At 41.3% G+C, this 19,140-nt stretch overlaps 2 protein-coding genes and 1 long non-coding RNA gene across 8 annotated transcripts in view; 2 read left to right on the plus strand and 1 right to left on the minus strand.

Moving 5' to 3' along the window:
• The window catches only part of SNCAIP (synuclein alpha interacting protein), a 142,639-nt gene that overhangs the window by 53,674 nt on the left and 69,825 nt on the right, over nt 1-19,140 (plus strand). The window lies entirely within an intron of this gene.
• On the minus strand, nt 2,078-4,933 carry LOC141577073 (uncharacterized). Its single transcript, XR_012505610.1, has 2 exons — nt 4,545-4,933; nt 2,078-2,329 (listed from the first exon to the last, which is right to left on the minus strand). It is a non-coding gene; the product is annotated as an uncharacterized LOC141577073 (long non-coding RNA).
• Nucleotides 7,035-13,025, plus strand: LOC123613238 (uncharacterized). The gene has a single exon (XM_045507782.2). The coding sequence runs from the start codon at nt 7,823-7,825 to the stop codon at nt 8,822-8,824; it is 1,002 nt and encodes a 333-aa protein (XP_045363738.1). The 5' UTR covers nt 7,035-7,822; the 3' UTR covers nt 8,825-13,025.

Genomic DNA, 19,140 nt, shown 5'->3' on the forward strand with positions numbered 1-19,140 from the left:
CTTTTTAATTCATTCAGCAAGTTTTTGAGCACCTTCCATATGCCAGACTCTGTGCTGAGCACCGTGGACTGTGGTGAACAAGACAAAGAAAGGATCTCATCAGAGAGGCAGATGTATGAGCAGATAATCATATCAAGGTATGATAAGTACATTGAGTGTAATTTGCTGAGGAACTTTGCAGAGAGGAAGAGGTGGGTAGATAATCTAAACTCCAAGTCGGGCGTAGGCTTGAATGCTTCCTTAGAAATTCCTTCCTAAGTAACCCCTAAGTCGAGTCTTTAAAAAATAAACTTAAAGAGGAAACAAAGTGAACTAGTCAGGTCAAGTCAGAATAAGCAGAAGCCACTCTAGATATTTCAGACAGAGGGAAATTAGGGTATTAGTTTCTGTGGTCCTGGAAGAGCTGAGACACCACTCTAAGCAGGATAACGCAGTCCTGAGATGAGCAAAAGCAGGGGGGCCACCACCACACATAGGGCTGAGAGGATAAAGGAAAGAGATCCGTTACCACCTGCAAATTAGGGCCTTAGTCCAGCACAGTCAAGAATGATGAGAATGATGCTGTTGATGCTGCCTTGTGGGAGCTGATGACATGCAGGAGGCACTGCCTGTAGCAGGGCAGAGGGGTGTGTGTGTGCGCGCGCATGTGTGTGAGTGAGAGAGAGAGAGAGACAGACAGACAGACAGACAGACAGAGAGAGAATATGAGACACAGATAGAGAGAGAGAGAGACCTGCGCTCTAATCTTCTGCCCGAATCTTCCTTTAGCGAGACCTGCCAGGAGCCAGTCAGCTGACAAAAACTCTGAGGAAATACAGTTACCTGAGAGAATGGATCTGAGAGTAAATAGGCAGATGATCACACCACTCATTGGCAAATGAAAAGTCAAGGGCGGGGTTCTCGATGGTTTGGGTGGTCAAGAGAGAAAAGGGATGTACACAGAGACATCAACATAAGCCAAAACTCAGGACAGGGAACATCATGGGGTGTTCCAGCATGCCCGCCAGTGTCATTTAAGTTTGCGGTGTGAGTCTGAGGTTGGCAGGAGCTGAGCAGGAGGGAGGCACTCCACGTGAGTGGCTTCCTGTGGCTGGAGGAGGAACTGGCCGTCTGCCCTAAAAGCTGTGGAAAGACACTGAAGTGTTTTCAGTAGCACAGTGTCAAGGCCATCATTGTGTTTTAAGTCACTTGGTCAGTTGTGTAGCCTCAGAGGATTGATTTTTTTTTAGCTGACTGACTCTGATTTTAATTTTATTTATTTATTTATTTTTACTGAAGTGTAGTCAGTTACAGTGTGTCAGTTTCTGGTGTACAGCATAATGTTTTAGTAATACATATACATATATTTATTTTCGTATCCTTTTTCATTGTAGGTTACTACAAGATATTGAATATAGTTCTTTGTGCTATACAAAAGAAATTTGTTTTTTTAATCTATTTTTATATATAGTAGTTTATATTTGCAAATCTCAAACTCCCAAATTTATCCCTTCCCACCTCCTTCCCCCTAGTAACCATTAGATTGTTTACTATGTCTGAGAGTCTGTTTCTGTTTTGTAGATGAGTTCATTAGTGTATTCTTTTTTTCTTTTTTTAGATTCCACATATGAGTGATATCATATGGTATTTTTCTTTCTCTTTCTGGCTTACTTCACTTAGGATGATGCTCTCCAGATCCATCCATGTTGCAGTAAATGGCATTATTTTATTCTTTCTTATGGCTGAGTAGTATTACATTATATAAATATACCACAGCTTCTTTATCCAGTCACCTGTCTATGGACATTTAAGTTGTTTCCATGTCTTTGCTACTGTATATAGTGCTGCTATGAACACTGGGATGCATGTATTTTTTTGAATTAGAGTTCTTTCTGAGTATATGCCCAGGAGTGGGATTGCTGGATCATATGGTAAGTCTGTTTTTAGTTTTTTGAGGAATCTCCATAGTGTTTTCCATAATGGTAGAGGAATGATTTTGAAGAAGCAAAAATGTACTAATTTCCCTGTCTTTGGTTTTATCCATCTCACATTCATTCAAGCAAGAAACAATGAGAAGCTGTAATAAGGAAATGGTGGGAAGGATGGAAAGGATAAAAATTTAATTGACAGAATGATTGAATGCACAGGTGAGGCAGACGGAGTGGGCCAGGAATAATACCCAAGTCTCTAACTTCATCTGGGTGATGGACGATGGTGATGGTATTGCTAAGTAAGGTCAAGTTTGAGTTGGGGAGCCTATAGGACACCCGGGTAGTGATATTAGGGAGCAGATGGATATCTGTACATACAGGGGTCAGTGGTTGAGTGGGAAGAGAAGTGGTCCTTGGATCTGTAGGGAGAAAAAAAAATTAGACCTTTAAAGGAAAAAGAGAAAGAATGTTGGACTGGTCTAGGTGTCACTGGATTTAGTGGTGGAAGTTGATCTTGTTTAAATAATTTTCAAAGGCAAAAGAAGTAAAAAGTTGAGGTGGGTTAGAAAGTAAAAGGAGACATGAAAGTGGCAACAGTGAATGTAGATGCCCCTTTTGAGATGTTTGGAGGAGAGGAGAGAGAAGATGGGATGGGATCCGAAGCTGGGATGAGTTTTACTTGTAGACTTAGTGAGACTTGAGGATGTGTGTGGTCAGGGTGCAAAAAGCCAGAGATGGGTTTAATGCAGACCAAGGGGCTCAGGGCTGGAGTCAGGCCTGGAGAAGGTTGGGGAGATTTTCCCCAGCTGCGTGCCAAGAGACTGAGCTTGTGCTGCAAAGACAGTGCATTTAGAATTCCAGTCTTTGGCAAAGAGCCCAAGTAGCACCTTCTAGTTATGAGCAGAAAGCATCTCTATGACTGACTATATGATTTTTAGGAAATAAATACTAAAACTAGCAGTTGTATAACACTTTGTAACCTTTGGACTGGGTTCACGATTTCATTTGACCTGTGATCACCTTGTTACACACACCTTACACACACGTCACTATGTGTGTTTAAACATAAACATCTATATGCATACAAACATATGTGTGTATACACGTTTCAGCCTCAGACATTGGGGCCACTCTTCTTACAGTGGCAGCTCCTGCCCTCCCAGCCTCCTGTATTCTGATGGTGAGGCTGCCCCAGATTCTGCCCACAAAGCTTCCCCATCCCGGGCCCTCTCTTTCCACCTACAGCAAAGAAAGGCACCACCAGGGTCCTCACACTCTCAGACTTTTTCTTCACCATCTGGTTTTCAAAGACTCTCATCTTTCTCTGCTACCAAATTTCTTCCAGTTTTTAATCCCGTATTTCTCCCCACTCCTACTCAAGGCTCTGCCAACCCACTGCTCTTTGGAACCACATAACTCTGGAGGGACTCTTGATTCAGTCACGTACAACTGGAATCAGTGGGGCAAATTACTCAGCTTTATGGAAGCTAATAATACCTCATGGGTTAGTGTGAGGATTTCAGGAGAGAACTTCTGTGATGGGTCCAGCTCAGTGCCAGGCTTAATCAATCTTAGCTCCTTTTCTACACCAGAGTGGCCCGAAGCTCTTACGCGCGTTTCCCAGCACTTAGCACACTAATATAATTAGCAGTATTAGTATATCTAAAAGGCAATTACCATTTAATTGCTGTGGCCCCAGCCAGCCTGAAGTTCCTCTCCATTCACTTCTAATTTGGAGCTAGAGGTTTTCTGTCCTACCCTGGCTGGTCACAAAATGACGGCCTTAGAGAAAATTGAAAAAACCTTCAGGCAGCCATGGATTGCAAGATAAAAGATCTGGTAATTCCCTCCATTTTGTTCTATATAAAAATGCAAATATCAATTTGTTCCTGGCCAGTGAACAAATGAGACGATTTCAGGCAGCATCTTTCTGGGACTTAGTGAATTATCCTGCTTGGTTAGAGCAGCGCCTCTCTCAGGAGGGCATGGCCGCCCCCATATGCGCTGTGCTGATCATTAAAATAAATGAGTGCCCTCCTGTAGATTCAGACTTAGACTCAAGTTTCAGGCATCTCTTCTTAAAAGACATTTATTTATATTACATACTCAATTTAAAGGAGTAAATGCCCTTCCCTCAGCCTGTGAGATTTGTTTATCTTAGCGCTACTGTGAGAACTTAATGCCCAAATGAAGGCAGTGTGTTTTATTTCTTCTCCTACCCAGCGTTGCATAAAGTAACAGCAGCCTCTAATCAAGAGGAACCCAAAGTACTTTGAGATTTTTGAATCCAAATCTTTAATATTAGAACTGCACATGTACCCTTGAGGAACCCTAGATTGCCTTAAGCCACACGGAAAGCATTTACATCTGAACCACTTTACGTGTGATTGCGAGTTAAAGTAAATTCTAAATAACCTTAGCAGTTTGCGATTTGGAAAACGGCCTGGACCGTATAAATTCCCCCTCAGTTCTTTTTCTGTTAAATCTGTTGCCAAAGTAAATGGAAGCCGTAGAGAACCTTTGAACTCCTCCGTTCTCAAATGACCTCAGTGAAGTCCGATTGGCAGAGCCAATGTTTAGTTTCCAACGGAAGAATTTTTTTCTTTCCTCCTTGAAGCGACGCATGACAGTTACCTTCCTTGGAGGAGGATGCAGCCCTCGGAGTTGGAGGACACAGGAGGGCTTCCTGGGCCCCCTCCCTGGCGCTGGACCATGTCCGTGCTTCTTAGAAATGGGCTTTCTGCCATCGGGAGTTCATTGCTGCAGCTCTCGGGGAGACTTGGAGTCAGCACCCAGGTTTCTTAGCACTTCTGCTTCTCAAGTCAGTCAGCTTGGCTTTGCTCTTTCCCTTTTCCCTTTCAGGAAGAACTGTTGAAAGCAGGAGGTCTGGAGTTCAGTCCCACCTCTTCCTGCTGGTTAGGGCAAGTGGCTTAACTTCTAGGAGCTTCAGTTTCCTTTACTGTGACCCGGAGATTAAAAATAGTTCTGCCCACATGGGTCCTTCTCTTCTCTCAGTGTTTTATTCTTGTACTCATGACCATGCAGTTTATTATACATTGTGTTATTCATGATTTATTAATTATTAGTAAATAATTTATTTAAATATATCTTATAATAAATGATATGTGTGTATACATGCATGTAATATAACAATATATACAACATATATATTATGCATCCTTGTGTTCGTATGACTAGACCACGTGACTCTTGAAGGCAGGGACAGTAGCTTCCACTCCTCTGTATCGTCCTTAGCATCTAGGCCATGCTGGGTCTGCGAAATGAGGCAGTCTCATGAAGGTACCTCTTTAGCCATATTGTGTCATAGTTAACAAAGAAAAGTGTTATCCATCAGTCAAGCGAACCTTCACAAAAATTAATTTTACTCCCCTTATATTTTAATGTGTGCTTTTTTTCTAGTATAGAAATAATCCTGAAGGAAAAAAATGACATTTATGTTTTACACTTTTGCCCTAATGCAGAGGAACATACTACATGTTTACTAATCCTTTGAAAAGCAAATGTTTATGTAAGCCTTTTTTTGGGAGAGAGGAGAGATTTAAAAAACGTTTTTTTACCCTTAGCCCTCAGCTCTGAAAAGTCAGTAGTATTTGCATGAGTTGTTACTGTTAGGACATATTTGAGAAATAGCATCATGTAGACAGTTTCTTAATTCATCACCGCAAATTAAGTCTCCAGGTAAGGCAGGCTGTGTGCTGCCTGCTGTTTAGGTGTGCCCTTCTCTGCTCTACACATTGACTCCGGAAGTCCCTGTGCTCAAACATGGTCAGGAGTGGGGGCCTCGCTGCTGCTGGCAACAGCCCTGTTTCAAGTAAGCATCTTGAACTGATGTACAGAATGCTTAAAGATCTTTACGAGATGCAGAAGTGTAAATGCCCATAATGTGCATTTTTATTATTGTAGGAGAATGGAGAAGACTAATTGCTGTCCATTAATCTTCATAACTTGTGTACTTTAAACCTAAAGAAACTCTTCTCAAAAGCAGTGTATTATAGGTGCTATATGTTGGGTGTGCTGACTGTAAGTCATTAGGGGGAGACGGAGAGCAGTCCACAGCAAATCCATGCTCTGACAGCGCGTGTGGAGAGGCAGTGGTTAAAAAACAGTGGTTTCTGAATCGGTCACACCTGGCTGTGATTCCTGTCTCCATTACTTAGCATGAGGATTTACTTTCCTCTCTGGTCTTCTATTTTCTTATCTATGAACTAAGAATGATATTGAGGGTTAAATGAGGTTTCATTTAGAAAGTAAAACACCAACATGGTTCTGGCTCACATTGATGTTAAAGAAATGGTAGCCAACATGAGCATTATTATTGTGTTATTACTATATTATTGTTATTATTATTATTATTATTATTACTACAAACTCAGGGGTACCCGTTTGACTGCAGTTGACACTGAGGTAATGGATGTTTCTTAGGGAAGAAAAATGTGGTGTGGGGACTCTGAGTTGGCTACCTGTCTTAATACCCAATTAGGGATGAAGGATTTAGTAGGAAGTGTCAGCGCCCAAGCTTTCCCACAATGGAATTGCAAGATCTAGCTTTCCTACCTGTTAACAGTGCTCTAGACCTCATACACATACCCTTATTGAAGGAGTTGGTGGGTACCACCAAATACCGATCTTATCCTTATGTAGATAAAATACCAACTAATTTCTTATCACTTTAATCTGTGTTTTTCTGGTCAGGCCAGTAGTATCTTAGTGAGACAACCCTCCCCAGCCAAAAGCCCTAATTTGTAGCATTTGCTAATTCCCCTGGTGTAAATACTCCTTGCATACCCAATTTCAGGCATCCAATGTGAAGTCACTGAGCACAGCTCTGGGAAGAGATGTGCACAGTAGCTCAAGTCAGTGCAAGCTGGCTCCAGTGTGCCACTGGGTCAGAGTGAAGCATATGTGTGACAGTATAGAACAGGACGATTGACAGCAAAATTTAGAAGCAAATAGAGGAAAAATAGTCTGTTCCCATCTTTCTGTCCTTGCTCTGCACTCTCCAACCATACTTAGGACAGAAATCTTTTACTAGCCTCATGTGCTGACTTGGCGGTGGAGGTGGAGGTGGGGGGTGGAAGGGAGGGGTAGGGAGTATCTCCCTAATGACATCCCAGTTGTCAGACTGTGTTTTTAACCAGGAAGTTAGAGATTTGGTCATGGACATAATGCCCATGTTTATAAAAATGTCTTCCTCCTTTCCCTTTTCCTTTTCTTCCTTCCTTCCTCCCTCCCTCTCTTCTTTATTCCCTCCCCTATGGCCGCAGAAATATTTTCTACCATCTCTTTTGTAATCCCAACAACCCCAAGAGATCATCAGAACAGGTAACAGTATTCCTGCTTTGCAAAAACAGTAGAGAAATTAGAAAACTGCTCTACTTCATAAACCTCTATCATGTTATTAATGTCATTGGTAATATGTCATTTTGTTGTTTGGAAATCCTCATTGTTGTTCAGAACCTCTCGCTTTAATTTTTTTCATGAGTGGAGAGGGTCATTTCAACCTCTGACCACGTGTCCTTTGCTGTCACAAATTTAATTTTATTCTCTCCCTCATGACTGTGGAAAATTGTATCACGCTGCATCTAGGAAATTACATTACAGTGCTATAAATACATTTCTGAGAACTCTTAATTAAGTGATGATACCTAGGACTTTCTCATTATAGTTAAGTCTCAAGAGGTGATAAAGCAGAACCCTTTTGAGAAGCTGTTTTGTTTTCAGCAGCTCAGCACTCGAGCAAGCAGAATTCTGTTATAGACCATCTCTGACCTGTTATGATGACACCAGTTGATGATTGTGTCAACATAGTGGATTAGGAAAACCCAGGTTTTCTTTGCTAAAGACTTCATAAAAGTTTTCCAAATGCCTGATGACTCAAAGTGAAGCAGACGATGCTTGAGCTCACGGACTTGCCGTTTATCATGAAGCCATCCGCGGATGTTCTTGAGATCATCGCTTGCACCCCTCTAATCCTTGTGAGCTTTGTTGGAAACATTTGTTTATTTTACTCTACAAGGAAATGTATCACTGGGCGTTTACAGACATCCTTTCTTCTAATTTTCAATCTTGGATTCGTCCACCTCATTAAAAACTCGGTGGTGAATGTCATGAAAATTGTTTATTCTTCTGGTTTCATGTTGGATTCGGCCGGCTGCAAAGTTCTGTACTTCACAGAGGCCCTGACGACGTCCCTGGCCATCTGGTTCATGTTACACTTTGCATTGCTCTACCTCCGGAAGCTCTACCAGACTGTCCACCCCTTGAGTGAGACTCCAAACCCGGACTGTCAGGAACATCCCTTGAAGGTGGTTTCTGCACTTTGGGTGGCTGGAGTGGCAGTGTACATCCCTGTATTACTTTATACTAGAAAATCTGAATACCTGCGTGCAGGAAATGATACAGACCCCTTGTCTACTAACAGGATTCACATAGACTGCCTAATTGACTTTGGAAACAAGCAAGTAGAGTTTTACTATGGGAAAATATTTTTAGTTCTGATTGATATTCTTCCTTTAGCCATCTTAGTCTTTGTCTGTTTCTGGATGTCTTTTCTCCTTTTGGAAAGAAAGAAGATGACATATGGTGACATCTGGATTGGAGATGATGATTCAGAAACTGAAATCCTTAGAGGAGCCAAGTTCAGTATTTTATTAATGTGGCTGATCACTCCACTCTGGATTTCTCACTTTATCTTAGTCTATTTCTTGAAGGACTTGGCAGCCTGTGTCTTTTTTCCAGCTGTTCTCACAGCCCTCTCTTCAGGCTTCTCTGCTCTCAGTCCTTTTCTGCTTATGCTGGTAAATTACAAAATGAAGTTGGTGTCCTTCTGTGGTGCCCAAGAGAAAAAACCCACACCACAGCCTGCAAACGGTATTGTTTCTCCATACGCTTAATGACAAAAAAAAAAAAAAAAAAAAAGAAAACCACAACTCTTAATCTTGAGGAAACAGACTATGCCACTGCCACTGGGAGGTGCCCCTGAAGTGCCCATAGCTCTCATCAACAGATAGTTTCTGAAAGAGGGACTAGAAGATTGACTCCTCCCCCAGAAAGACTTCTGAGGGAAACTGTACGAGAGGAAGATACATGAACACGAAGTTATCATAAGTTGAAGACAAACAGTCATCTCAACATTTGTTATTTTGGACAATATCACAGTTTTTAGTGTAGAAGTTCTCAAATGATTCAACAGCCATCGCAGTCTCAAAATGAATTCAACATAAAAAACAATATATTAAGTATTTACTCTGTGTAAGGTATTGTGTTTAAAAAAAAAAAAAACAGCAGATTGTGGAGACTGAGGATTACACTTCCTAGCTGAATTCCTAAAGGTATTTAACAGTAATCTTGTGTTTTCATCTTGAAATGCTTTGACACATATTGGCAATGCATTAGTTAAGTATGCAATGTTCAGTTTTTGCACCATTAATCAGGGTACCTCATCTGAGCTAGAAGCAGATTTTGTACATTTACCTTCCTCTAAGTATCTTTAGTAAATGAGGGCTAGATAAAAGCATTGGATTAAAGAATTAGTGCTGGCTGAATCACACTCTCTGTGTATGTACAGATGTGCAAATATTTGGTTCCTACAGACATTTAGCTCACTATCCTTACTTAATCACCTAAATATCAAACTATACTCCTCTTCAGAAAAAAAAGGAATATTTATTTTACAGAGAGTTTGTTTCCTCTTTTGGTTATTAAATTGGTAAATTTTAATTGGTAGAATTGATAAAATATTCATAATAATCTGTTCTGAATTTGAGTTTAATAAAAATAAGCACATTATAATTATAATTTAAAATACATGACTAGGATTTTATTTTTTACAGTTAGTCAATGTAGCCATTTGGACTGCTTCAGATTCAATGAGTAATAATTTTAAATATCTTATGATGCATACATGATGTGTAAGCATTGAATTTTAAGCTAATTCTTATTCAATTCTTACATTTTTAATTTTCCTTTTTTATTGGTAGACATGGGATTTATTATACCATAGTTCTAGTGAATGCATATCCCTAACTCGAGATTCTTGATCTGAAAAAGCCTCTAAAATTATAAACCTGGATCTCATTAACAGGAGGAACTTAGAACATCTTTGTTGCCATGAAGTGCTACAGAGAAAGGAAATTTTAAAGTAACCAAGGCCCAAATTTTGTAAGGTTTGGTAGGCCAACGTCTGTCCCTTGTATAGTGTGGGAATTAAAGTACACACACACACACACGCACACACACACACACACGCATAGACTTAAGACCTTCTGAGGTTTCTGGGTGGTCTTCATGGGAAATGCTTATTGGAGTCAACTGAGGAAGTTTAATCAGAAGGGCACTAGGCATGGATCCTGTATAATGAAGTTAACATCTGTGGAGATGGGGGATGTGGGGAAGAGATCACCATCTTTTAATTAAGTGCAGATGTAGCCAGGGCTGGGACCAGCCGTTGGTCTTAGGTGGTAGTTCTCAAATGTGTTTCTGGGACCAGCAGAATCAAGCATCACCTGGGAACTTGATAGAAATGTAAATTCTCAGGCCCCAACCCAGACCTACTGAACCAGAAACTCTTGGGGTTGGACCCAGCAATTTGTTTTAATAAACCTTCTGGTTGATTCTCATGCAGGCTAAACTTTGAGAACCGGCGGTCTAGGGTTACTCAGAAGTTTATAGTTCTCACACACTATGAGTGGTAGGAGAACGAAGCCGAGATAACTGACTCCTGACGTACTCTTTGATGCTCTCATACACAGTGCTGTTATGTCTACTTCTCTCTAAAATGGGGATCAGGATTATCATCTGTGTTCTATACATTCTCAATAATAATTGCCAAACAAATCCACTGTAGAAATCAAGCAGTCTTTGCAAAATCAAGAGTAAAGCATGACTTCAGGTGTGCCAAAAATTTGGAACTTGGATTTGGATAGTTTCCTGTACATAACTGAGTAAGGGATCCAGTTCCTGAATTATTCCAAAGTTCCTTTCCAGAAGCCGGTACAAGACATGGTTGGCCTACGCCCAGGCTCAACTTCCCAGTGCTGGAAATGTTTCCTTTTTCTTCCCAGAAATTTTCTTTTTGTTTGGGCCTCATTAGGTCATAGTTTTGTCCTTGTGGAACTGATAAGTTTTCATCGTCAACAGAGAGTAAATCATATTCTCACTGAATGAACAACATTCCAGTTCTCTTTTAAAAATTATTTTCACTTTAAGTCTCTTGCTCTCTCTCTCTCTTTTCCTCTCCCTTAGCCTCCATATTTCATTCACATTCCCGGTGGGATCAGGCTGGCAGATGAAATAGGAAAAGGGCAGTTCAACAAAGGTTGTCATGGTAGCACCTTGGAGAGGGATCAGAGTTGGTCAGGACTGTCTTGAGGTCCTTGTTTGGGACTGTACACAGTCTCCTAGTTAGAAGGTTGTGTGTTTCTCCTTTTCAATGCAGGATTCTCATCTTTCTCCCTCAGAGGATCCCTCCAAATCTCTAAATGAACAGTTTCTTGCTAGGGTGGTTGTGATCTTATCAAGGAGCCCATTCCATTTAAGTCCATTCCAAATGTCATTATTAGGAAGTTTTTGCTGACACTGGCATCCCTGAAACTTTCTTCAAGAGCTACCCTTGAAGGCAAATCCTCCTTTTACCTAATGGCTGTTCAGATTCGTAGAGAGAGAGGAGTGCTTTTTCTCTTCTCCAAGGTAGATACTTCCTTAGCTATGCCACTGAGACAGAGTTTTCCAACCACTGGCTGTCTTGATTTCCTTGCCCTGTCTTGGTGTGCTCCAGTTTGCCTGTGGCTTTCTCAAGGAGTGGCTTCCAGAACTGAACACAGGGCTTAAAAACAAAGGTCCTTTCTGGAGAAAGTTCTAGTAGAAGTTAATTCATTCTCAGTATTATATTTTAGAACTAATGACATTACCTCTAAATCATTTGCAAGAATTTTAAACTACAAGCTAGGGCTCAAACGATAAAAAGACTGTATTGTAAATCAACTATACTTCAATTTAAAAAAAAAGCTACAAAAAGACCTTTGTAGGGATTTCTCAGAACAATCCTGATCTCTAGAATAAGGTTCTCTAGTACAGTGGTATTTTACTTGCCTTTTTAACAAGACATAAAGCAGGATGGTCATAATCAAATTTTCTTTGAAGGTGAAGATAAAATATTAAACCAACTGGCTATGGTATACAATGCATTTATAGGCCACTTCAGGGATGTCTGTTGGTAAGATATATTAGGTACACAAAGGCCTATATACATTTTTCTTTAATGATGATAATCATGCCTACTTATTATATGCCTGTTTATTTTTATTGAAGTATAATCAATTTACAATGTGTCAGTTTCTTGTGTACAGCGTACTAGTTCAGTCATGCATATACATAACATACATTCATTTTCATACTCTTTTTCATTTCATTCTTTTTCATTTCATTCTCAGCAAGATACTGAATATAGTTTATACTATACAGTATATACTTGTTGTTTATCTATTTTATATGTAGTAGTTGGTATCTGCAAATGTCGAACTCCCAATTTATCCCTTCCTATCCCCTTCCCCCCAAGTAACCATAAGTTTGTTTTCTATGTCTGTGAGTCTGTTTCTGTTTTGTAAATAAGTTCATTTGTCTTTTTTTTCAGATTCCACATATAAGTGATATCATATGATATTTGTCTTTCTCTTTCTGGCTTACTTCACTTAGACTGACAATCTCAAGGTCCGTCCATGTTGCTGCAAATGGCAGTATTTTATTCTTTTTTATGGTTGAATAGTATTCCATTGTATAAATATACCACAACTTCTTTATCCAATCATCATTGATGGACATTAAGGTTGTTCCCATGTCTTTGGCTGTTGTAAATAGTGCTGCTGTGAACACTGGGGTGGATATATCTCTTCGAAGTAAAGTTCCCTTCAGATATGTGCCCAGGAGTGGGATTGCTGGATCATATACCATTCTATTGAGACTCTGCTGGAGAGAGGAAAGAGCAATTTGTTTGGAGTTGTACTTCTTGGACACCCAAAGGGATACAGTTCAGGGCTGAAGATATATTCAGAATTCTGACCTAGATGGTTCAAAGAGCTGCCCGTGCTTCTGAACAGTCCAGGGGGCAAATCAGAAGAGCTCTGGACTTATTATTGGGAAGTGGTTTGTCTGAGCTGGCTTTGCACCTGTTTAGTAGTACATAACATTGGCCAAAACATTCCTGAGTTTTACCATCAGTAAAATAGGAAGAATGTGATTGCAAATTGCAATACACACCCTCTGCCTCCTTCACAGAGTTGTCATAAATAAACTCAGATAAAAAGTATTGGGGGTGATTTGAAAAAAATAAAATGTTTGATACAGGTGAGGTGTTACTTGACCACTGCAGTTCTGGCAAGCTGAAATAAGGGAGAAAAGCAAACTTATCATCAGAAGCTCTGTCTGTGTGTCAGGCAGTTACAGAACCTCTCTGAGCTTTGGTCTCCTTATTTCCACCAAGGAGATTGTAAAGATATTTGTCTCCCATGGTCTTTGTGAAACGTAAGTGACAGAGTATATGTAAAAGTTCCCAGACATTGCCCCTGGTGTGAAGTTTTGCTTCACAAATGTTTGTGAGCCTTCAAGCAGGAAACACAGCTCTCCTCCCCCAGAGCTAGAGCAGACTCAATATATTACATTGAAGTCCATTTGATAGCAAATACTCATTTGTACTTTATCCAAACCTGCCAGAAAATTCAGTATTCCAGCATATGCTCTGTTTACACTCTGGCTTTGAAAATACTCTCCTGACCACTGTGCTTCCCAGCCCACCCTGGCCATTACCCTTCAAGACCCCTTTTTTGAAGCAGAAACAGCAATAGGTGTTAATGTTACCCATCTTCCAGGAAACTCTGCTCCAGGATTCTCCCCTCCAGGCCTGTGCCCATGCTCTAACACTTCCTAGAACACTTCCTCCTGCTCCTGTAAGTCCCTCACCATTTGTACCCTCACCTGCATCTCCAAGGTCTGGGTTAGGTGTCCCAGGCACCTATGTGTTTGCTCGTCTCAGCAAGGACCACAGTGTATCGTAATAGCTTGTCTTCTTGTCTGTTTCCCCTGGTGCTGTATGCCCCATACTGGCCTAGAGAGTAGCATCAGTCTTAGCCAGCATGTACACGTGGGAATATTCCATAAATGAAGAAGGGGTTGAAATCTACACAGCCTGTGCTTCCCCCTTTCTGCTCATGGGTACCTCTTGGCTCTTCTTCAGTTACCTCTTTCCAGTAGAAATTTCTTGCCTCTATCATTTTTCTGCCTTAAGACTAGGCTTTTAGTGACTGCCATGCTGCTGGCCGCTGTTGAATCAAAGAGTGAAAGAAACCGAATCCAGCATTTGGAATGAGCTGCTTCCTTGCCAGCCAAGCTCCTGAGCCAACTGGGGACATTTCATATATTCCAATTTTTTCCACCCAAGCCTTCCAGGACTTAGAGCTTTTTTTGAGCTCTCGCTTTATGAAAGAAAGAAAGTTCAGTATCGATGTAAGGCTTTCAAACTGAGAGTATATCCCAGTACAAATCTGCCCCTGTGTGTGTGTGTGCGCGCGTGTGCGTGAGCACGCGTGCATGTGTGTGTGGAAGAATGTAGGCAGCTGCTGTGTTTTCCCAAGTATCAGAGAATTAAAGAGTAAAGAAAGAAGTTGTAATGCAGATCAACTGAGGTTACCTCATCACCGAATGTACCCTGTTCATTTATTTTGACAGGCCCAACTTACTTTTTAATTACCAGGCCTCATAGTACACTGGTAAATGTAGCAATAGTGACTTTGGCAGAAAAGGAGAAATCCACGTAACATGAGCCTCCAGAATGAGTCCATGCTGACTCCTTATAAAGCAGAGTGAGGCAATTCATTTGAAGAAGAATTTCAGTAGAGCAATTTATGTGATATGTGATTGTAGTCACAAATCAGTGAGCCTTTCATGAGCCAAGCACACCAGAATGTGTACTTTAAACGAGGGTACTTTCTCAAAGAAATTTTGTTGGCCACTCCAAGCCATTACCCAACAGATTTTTGTAAGTCTTCCTGTGGAATTCTTTTCAGAGTCAGTTTTCAAGTCACTCTGCAAAAACTGTAAAATGTCACCTGAAAATCATACTAAAGGGAGGAGGCTATTTTTTAAACGGATGCCTATTTTGTATTATTCAATTGGACTCCTGGCTACTTGGAGCTCTTTCCTAAATTGAATCTTCTCTGAAGGAAGCAGTTGGGGCCATCACTGAGGTCACCCAGGAGAAGGTGACATAGTGTTGATAGACCCATTAGGGCCATGAGCCCCTGCTGAACATTTTAATAGGCACTGGAGGGACTTCTGTTCTTGGCAGTTCATCAAAACTCTGTGAGAGCAGGAAAATCCCGACAGATATTGTGTACCGTTGATGCTCGTTACTTCTTTGTTCTTTTCCTCCTCTAGCTGGCATCAGTCCAGAGTTTGGGTAAAGTTTCTCCTGGTGCCTTGGACACATCAGAAGAAGGGGTGCAGTGTGTTACCAATAGCTTCTCCATAGCATGAGGGTCCCTGTTACCTGCCCTGTGTCCCCGCATTCTACTATTTGTATTCTTTCCCTCCCTATAATCTTTCCTACCCAAATTAGCAGAACTAAGCCATTGGAAATTGTTTCCTTTACCTTTTTCTCTGCTCTCCACCCCCCCCACCCCCTGCCCAATGTCTATCTTCGCCTTTCCCCACCTTAAAAAAGATTAAAGACACAACCTACCTGCCTCAGTGAATAACAAATTAAAAATTGCCAGTGTCAGTGAAGAGAAATTCAAAGCCCAACTGAGCTTGGAATGGAATGATTTCAATCAGCCAACAGTACTTGAGTTACAAAACAGAGCTTGTAAGAGGTGTGCCAAGGGGAGGGGGTGACAATACAGAAGAAAGCCCTCGGAGAATCTGGGACAAGCACTACAGCTTGTAGAATCGGGGCTGATGGGGTGAGGGTGCAGGACACATTTATAGACGACTGGGCTCTGAGATCCCAGAGGGGCCCATGGCCAACTATGATGTATAGAAGTACAAATCTCATGGAAAGAGTTTTAAGCTGGACTGCCCTTTCTGAGGAAGCTGACAAATATTTTTCACTGAGGTGTAAACCCACTCTCATCGGCCTTGAGCAGGTTTGGCCCTCTTAGGCCTAAGCTGCAATCCGGCCATGTGGAGGGTGGTGTCGGTCTTTTTCTGGGCTTGTTCTTGGCACAGCCTCTGCCCTTCCCCTCTTGTCACAATGGTGGAGTGGCACCGTGTGGGTTCACAATGCCAGTGACAACAAGGCAAGAATGTCTCCTTCCTCCAGTTGTAAAGTGAAAGAAACGTAATCCCCGTCTCGTAGCATGTTATGGGGTTTGCGAAGGTTCTCTTTTTCTAATACTAAGAGATAAAATGGGGGCTCTGGAAAAGCACACATTGAAACATGCTGGTAGTTTATTTGTAAGAAGTTGTGTTTTGCTGCTGTTTTGGTATGAGAATTTAAAACAGTCGTAAACTACAAATTCAATGCTGAAATACAAATGAAGTTAGTATCGTTTGGCAGGAGGTACAAGTAAGAGCGGGGAGAAGATGGCACTTAATGTTTAATACTGAATTCCTTTGAAGGGTGGAAGATTCAGATGCCCCCAAGGCCAGGCAGGGCGTGTCAATGAGGAGAGCAGATGGGGGTACTGGGGGTCTGGGGCACATACCCCATAGGGCCTCTCCAGACAGGTAGTTTGAGACAACTGTTACCATGGAGAATGCAGGCCTGTGCTGCCCAAGCTTCAGATATTTTTTAAAGTGAAGCCAGAATCCACAGTGTTATGTGAAATCACCAAAAGTCTACAAGTTGGCAAAAGATTCAAATTTTGGCAAACCCCGCTAGGGCCAAGCGCATCGCATCTGTGGACCAGAGTTGGCTCATGGGCCTCTGGTGTGTGCCCTTGGTCGGTGTGCATTCTGTCAGAGCCAGAGCGACAGCCACAAAGGCGAGCTCGCCGGTTTCCACTGGGGGCTGGTGTGTGGGGTGGGATGGTGCCTGGAGAGCACAGGAGAAAAGCACACCCCTCCCAGCTCAGTTTCCTTATCATGGTGGCTTATGTACAGCAGCTGCTGTAAACCTGACCTCGTCCCTTCCATCACGTCCCTAAATCCTCAGAAGAAAGTGCTAGAGGGTGCCTGCCACGTGCTCAGTGGAAGGGCAGGGGGGAAGGAAGCAGCAATGTAACGATCATTGGGACAACTGTGGTCTCAGCTGAAAAGAAGCAATTAATGTTGGGCATGTGGCCAAGACTGGTGAACCACAGGGATTTCTGCACATTGTAAATGAGTTTGTAATACTTTCACAGTGGCACCTTGAAAGAAAGAAGCATGGAAACCAAACCAAAGGAATTGTGTCGTGGATAGAATAAGGCATATCAAAGGGGATGGCTGTGTTTGGGGATCCATTGGGAAGTAAAGGAGAGACCTGTACACCTGGGACCCCTTAGTCTGAGGCTGGACCACTTATCCAACCCACTGAGATAAATCTGGCCTTCCTATAATGAGCTGAAACAGTTGTAACTCTTGTGTTCTGGCCTATAGAATAAAGAATCTCACTGCCAACCTCTAAGTCCAAATATAAAGATTTTCTGTTTTCATGTCATAATTTATATTATCCACTGGACATGTTCCATTAGAATGGCTATGCTCAAATGGAAATTGTTCTTCATATTGTCAAGAACCCTTCAAACAGGGGCTCAATGATTATTTGTTAATTTGTTTAGTTAAAACGTGTTCATTTTCCCTTTCACACTTAGTTTTGTATTTCCATATATTTAGAGATCCACTCAGTCTCCAGCTTTGATGCATGCTTTTCTGCTTCATCTACTCATGTTTCCATGTTTCTGCTATTATGTTTGTACCCCATCCTGACACCCAGAATTATCTTTGTGTTAACCAAAGCCTTGGGAATAGAGTCTGTAAATCAACAGTTCATTGTAGAGCACAGATTTAACGAAAAGAAATTGGACTGGAAGAAAATGTGTTACTTGACAAGCTGGAATCTAAGGTCTGGATTGTCTCAGAATCCACCAGAATGGAAGAGAAAGTTATTTTGAGTAATTTGCAAGTATGAGTGTGCATGTTTTTCTCTGAGAAGCTTTGTGAGAATTAGAAGAAAAGTGATGTATTTTTGTGCCAAGCACTTTGCTTAAGACCCTATTTTTAGATTTCTATAAATAATAAAATTTGATAAAGATATCAGATACAAATTGGTTTTCTTTTCATTTTAAACCTTACTGTGATTTCAGAAAAAACTTTTAATATTTATTCTAAATGGATAATCTCATTTGAACATGGTGGTAGCATCCTAATCCTTTCTTGGGTCAACTCTGTATCCACTATGATTAAAAATATGTAAAAATGAACTGAAGGGAGGACACGCTGAAAATTGAGTCAAGTGATGGGTTTGAGGTGCAGAATGGCAAGTGATTCCCCCCTCCTTTGTTGTAATTATGCTATTTGTGGGGGTTAAAAAAACTCAAAATGATAAATCAATGCCTTCAAGAGTTTTCTTTTAAAGACCAGATATTTTTACATTCTTGATCTTATATTGATAAACTCATTTTCACCAGCCTAGATTTACTTCCACTTTCCAGTAATGCATTCCTTACTCTTCGGCAAGATACCCCTTCATTAGAGATACCAAAGAGGAGAAAATAAATTATTTTAGACACTCAAGTCTGAGTACATGAGACAGTTTTCATAATAAGAAAGACAAGTTACAGGGAATGGACTCCTTTTCGGTATCTGAGAGTTTCCTCTGCGGACAGTAACTGCACACCAAGGCACTGCCAGGAGATCTATATTTCTGTTCTTGTCATCTGTAGGTGCTGCTGCCACCATGGTGGTGATGATGAGTGATAGGAAAATGAACTGGGAGGTGATGTATCTTCCCTGACAGATTTAGAGAATTGCCACAGGCAGCCCCGAGGCAAGTGCTGACTGAGGACATCCTGGCGCCTGTGTTGGGTCAGTCTGGCACTGTCAGGCAAAGCTGTTAGAAGCAGGGGGCAATGCAATAACTCTGGTTTATAGCTGTACTTAGATCTCTTTTTTGGAGGGGTGAACTGGAGGTGGTATTACAAATTTTGAAATACCCATTATTGTCGGTTAGTTGGTATCTGCCTCCTCCTTGTGTTATTACTGTAGAGATCCAGTATTCATTACACCGCACATAGGATCC

The sequence above is a fragment of the Camelus bactrianus genome, chromosome 3, assembly GCF_048773025.1.
Source record: "Camelus bactrianus isolate YW-2024 breed Bactrian camel chromosome 3, ASM4877302v1, whole genome shotgun sequence".
Lineage (NCBI taxonomy): Eukaryota > Metazoa > Chordata > Mammalia > Artiodactyla > Camelidae > Camelus > Camelus bactrianus.

Bases quoted from the DNA above. Each gene is read 5' to 3' on its own strand.
- LOC123613238 (XM_045507782.2), top strand. From the start codon at position 7,823: ATGCTTGAGCTCACGGACTTGCCGTTTATCATGAAGCCATCCGCGGAT.